At 45.0% G+C, this 4,912-nt stretch overlaps 1 protein-coding gene across 1 annotated transcript; it reads left to right on the top strand.

The window, feature by feature from the left end:
* Positions 1-630: 630 nt before the first annotated feature.
* Positions 631-4,697, top strand: LOC119326415. The gene is made up of 2 exons (XM_037600068.1): positions 631-3,030; positions 3,679-4,697. Exon 1 carries the CDS (start codon positions 702-704, stop codon positions 1,542-1,544), a length of 843 nt encoding a protein of 280 aa, XP_037455965.1. The 5' UTR covers positions 631-701; the 3' UTR covers positions 1,545-3,030; positions 3,679-4,697.
* The last annotated feature ends 215 nt before the right edge of the window (positions 4,698-4,912 follow it).

Genomic DNA, 4,912 nt, shown 5'->3' with positions numbered 1-4,912 from the left:
GGGACCCTGTTATCGTTCTTGTTTGGTTCAACGTCTTGGTTGGGGCTATATGGCCATGACATGTCTCTCAGTAGGAATAATATCTCTCATGTTCTATCTCCGTTTTGATGGTGCGTCTACCATCATCGGAGGGCGTGTGGGGGTGTGTCTTCGTCGGGTCACACATAAGTCGGTTGGTGTTGGTCTTTGATGGATCTTTTTAGATCTGGTATTCGTTCGTCTTTGTGGTGTTTACAGGTTTGATCCTTCCGATATCCGAGGTTTTTTCATCGGCGATTGTTGCTGCTCTGGTGTGTTGGTCCTATGAGGCCGACGACTTTCTGATTGTCTATTACAACAAGGTTTGCCCTGCTCCAGTGATGGAGGGGCGATGACAGCGGCGCGCCTTCGGTACTTGTAATCGTCGCTAGGTGGTTTGCCAACTTGGTTGTAATTTTTATTACCTCTGATTTTCTTTGTACTGCCATGATCGAAAATAAATAGATTTGAAGTTTCTCACACAAAAAAATAAATAAAAGAAAGAAAAGAAATATTTGAAGTGTTCAAAAATTCTGAAGAGATTCATTCTCCCACCGGGGCCATCAGACTGAACCCACTTGGGCTGGATCCACACCACGATTCATTCCCCCACCAACCAACGAGCCGTCGTTCATTCCTCATTCCGCCGCCGCCTTCGCCTTCCGGCGCGCCACCGCGCCGCCATGCTCCACCTCCGGTGCTGCATCCTCGCCCGCCTCCGCTCATCCCCCGACACCTCTCACGGCTCCTATCTCCACCGCGCCATCTCTGCTGCCGCCGCCGCCGCGCCCGTCATCTCCCCAAACCCTAGCTTCGCGGTGGAGGAGTACCTCGTCGCCACCTGCGGCCTCACCCCAGCGCAGGCACTCAAGGCCTCCGCCAAGCTCTCCCACCTCAAATCCCCCGCCAAGCCCGACGCCGTGCTCTCCTTCCTCGCTGGCCACGGCTTCTCCAGCTCTGACGTCGCCGCCGTCGTCACGGGAGACCCCAAGGTACTCTGCTCCAGCGTGGAGGGATACCTTGGCCCCGTCGTCGCCCAGCTCACCGGCCTCGGCCTCTCGCGTTCTCAGATCGCGCGCCTCATCTCCTACTGCCATGGCAATTTACATCTCACATCCATCGTCTCCAAGCTGCAGTACTACCTGCCCCTCTTCGGTTCCATCGACAGCACCCTCCGAGCTCTCAAGCGCGGCTTATACCTTATCTCGTCTGACCTCGAGAGGGTGGTCAAGCCCAACGTGGCCGCCCTGCACGACTCGGGGCTGGGTGATTGCGACATTGCCAAGCTGTGCCTCACTAATCCATGGCTGCTCACCACCAATGTAGAATCCATCCGGGCAATATTGTCATGCGCTGAAAGTCTTGGTGTGCCCCGTGGATCTCGGATGTTCATGTATGCAGTGCATGCTGTTGTGTTCCTCGGCGAGGAGAAGATTGCTGCCAAACTGGGGTACTTGAAGAAGACCTTTAGGTGCCGAGGCCGGCATTGCTGTGTCCAAGTATCCAATCTTGCTGAGGAGGTCTAAGGACTCTCTGCGGAGCAGGTCGGAGTTCCTCATCTCTAAGGTGGGGCTGGAACCGGCATACATTGCTCATCGTCCGATATTGCTCTCTTCCAGCCTGGAGGGCCGGCTCAGGCCCCGGTACTATGTTGTAAAGTTTCTCAAGGAAAATGGATTGCTACATCGCGGCCGGGACTACTATTATGCAGTCGCGGTGACTCCGAAGGTATTCATGGAGAAGTTCATATGCTCTCACATGGAAGCTGCACCGCACCTTGCTGAAGACTATGCGGAAGCTTGCAGAGGCGAAGTGCCGGCTAGATTCAGATTTGCATGAACCAAGAATTTTATGGTATTAAAGTTTGAAACTGCTTACTGCACCCCAGAGATTTCGCTTGGGGAGTAAGCTGGTAGGCTTTTGTCTCAGTATCCGTGCCTAACTAGATGTTGGTTGTCTTTTTAGTATGGCTATGACATGCTGGTTTGGTCGTTGCTACTTGCTAACACCTGATTAAGCTAGTAATTTATTTCATGAGACCTGGTATGTCCATGTCATCATTCAGCAGAGAAGAGAACATCAAACTGCTATCTTGGCCATTCTCATGTCTTATTGACACACATACTGGAACTAAGAGAGTGTGAGATCACGTCATTGTGCAGACGCATTGAATTATCTATGAGTAATATATCTGCATTTATATATTTGGAATACTGATATGAAAGGACCAGGATGACCACAATATGTTGATCGCTGCTGAGGATGGCATTTTGATATAGTTTGTTGGTTGCTTGCTCCAGTTCTTGTTAGCTAAAAATTAATCATGTTTCTTTCTGCAGCATCTTTGTTTGAAGAGTTAAATTTTTGTTAAAGTAATTGATGGTTTACTAATTTGCACCAGTATTTTCCTTTATTATTCTCCTGTATTTTTGAATGGCGTACTGGCTGATACTTTCTACCAGTATTACAATTTCTGCATACAGCCTACCAGTACAGTCTTGGTTTTTGAGAATTTGTAGCTATATGTTGATTATTACTGTTTATTAGAGCGAAGGAGAACGACCTGGGTGACCTTTTTATTTTATTTTGCATGTGATGAAAAGCAGCATTTGGATGCCATTGTACAGATAATGTGCCTCTGCCCCCATTCATTGTTTGAAGGTGCAAATAAATTTGCCCTCTCATTTTTTCCGGTTTTAGCTTTTAAGAATAGGAGATAGATAGTCTGTCTATTCTTGTGCAATAAAGCAAAGCTTGACTATGCCATAGAAAGTGTTGTTGTTATACTGTCTGTACTTGATCCACAAAACTCACAAAAGAGCTCATTGCCTCCTTGAGTTAACAGTTTGTATTCAGCAAGTTCGTGTTCTGTTTATGAAGCAGGTGACTTGTGATGACTATATTGGATGTTGTTCAATTGCTTTTCAACCACGCCCATCATCTTTTTGTTCAGCAGGTTGAGGATATTGTCCGTGCAATGATATAGGCTTGCTTTGCAGGAACCCATGTCAGGTACTTCATAATCTAGAGACATTGTACTTTCTCCTTTTTCATGTCCAATCACAAACATTATGTTCCATTCTCACCAAAAAATAGAACCTGCAGCTACCAAAACAAACACTGTGAGCTGCATTAGTTTCAGTCGCGCCACTGAATTCATTGGTGCTCTCACTTCTTTTGTGAATTTTGCGGTCTGATGAATTGTTGATTAGTTCACATGGCCTAAGCATGTTAGTACAAAACTAAATATCTGTAAAAGAACAGGGCCAGTATCTGAAAAAACATCCTCCAATGTTATAAAGGAGGCAAACATTTATTCCGGGGCAGGTAAAGAAACTGAGGTGGCGTGTCGTTTTCTTTTATCGTGCTTAAATTCGTTGCTATGACCTGTCAGCATTGTTCTTCTTTCAGGCAAGGGCTCAAAAGTTCATATTGTTGAATGTTGTTTAAAACTATAGATCATGTTAAAGCAGTCAAAATGTTGCAGAATGCAGTGTACACTTTTAGAGCATATATGTTCTATTGGTGTTTGGGTTTATATATTTACTAAATAAATAAGAAATATGACTGGTTGCTGCAAATAGTTCCTTTATTCCTGTTGTGCACCTCCAAAGTGATAGCTTTGAAATGTAGGCTAATCTCACCATGTTTATTATACAGGGAGGTGACTGATAGGTGATAGCACAATCTGATCCTCTCAAGAACCGTACTTCATTCAGCTGCAAGACAAAGCAGATTGCTTCATCTTCGTGGAGCTATAATTAGGTCCACAGAACAAGTTTTACTATGATGAAAAGCTGAAGTGGTGGGTATAGGAAGAAGTAACAGCAGCTCATTCACATCAAGATCACATGCTGTATCCTGGAGTGGGACATACTGCACAGCTAATTTAGTTCCGTCCGTGTGGGATGCGAGATCACCTGACGAACCAACATCAACTTGTCTGTGCAGTTCAGGGGAATGCTTGATGGTCATGTCACGACCTGACCCGCACAGCTTTGGAAAAAACCACGGCTCTTTTGGCCAGTTCAAACTGATTCAGGGGCAACCTCAAACCTCAAGTCTCAATGGAACTCCCTGAAACCGCACTAGAACGGAGGTGTGCTACATTACTACATTTATATGCTGCATATTAATTATTTAATTATGTTCATTAGAGCTCATGCAGGAGAAAGGACCTGCTGGCAGTCATCCCATCCCATCTTGAAGATTGCTTATCGAGACTTGCACTGGTCTCAGCAAGGGCGACGAGTCGTTCCGAGGTTGAGACTTATAGACTGAGCGTGACTAATCGACACTAGTTGACACTGAAATTTCGACTCATAGACTAGTCGAGTGTAGTCTGCCCTGGAGTTGACACTCATAGACTAGTCTTGACTGGTCCTTGGACTCATAATCCATGGGGTCTCATCTGTCAGTTGTAGCAACGGCCAAGAAAGAAAAATGGAATTTCTCACTTCAGAAATCGGTTGGACCTGGGGTGCCATGGAATACTACTAGTACTAGTATAGCCGGCGCTGCCGCCGCGCCCATTGTTACATTGTATTTATACGGATCGTAAAGGGCATTGTTATATTTGTAACGATAGAATTGTCCATGGCTAGAACCCAAAAAGAATATATACTATGAATCCAGTAAAAGAAGATGGAAAATGGGACATTTATATTGCAGCTATGCATGATACATACTGATGAACGGAAGTGTATATGCTGATAGATTACTAATAAGGTCTACTTATTGGCATTGTATACAACACGTTGCGCCTGTTGATACATTATGTGATAAAGTCTGCATACAGTTATATTAAACTTTAACTGTTAACTATTTGATTAATTATTCAATTGTTGCTTATTCAACTTTAATTTTTATGTTGCAATGTATGCATAAAAATCAT

Source organism: Triticum dicoccoides, chromosome 6B (assembly GCF_002162155.2).
Source record: "Triticum dicoccoides isolate Atlit2015 ecotype Zavitan chromosome 6B, WEW_v2.0, whole genome shotgun sequence".
NCBI lineage: Eukaryota > Viridiplantae > Streptophyta > Magnoliopsida > Poales > Poaceae > Triticum > Triticum dicoccoides.
Note: the sequence above shows the minus strand (reverse complement) of the source record. Positions and strands in the feature narration are given on the sequence as shown.

Excerpts from the sequence above, each read along its gene's own strand:
- LOC119326415 (XM_037600068.1), top strand. The coding sequence starts at position 702 with ATGCTCCACCTCCGGTGCTGCATCCTCGCCCGCCTCCGCTCATCCCCC.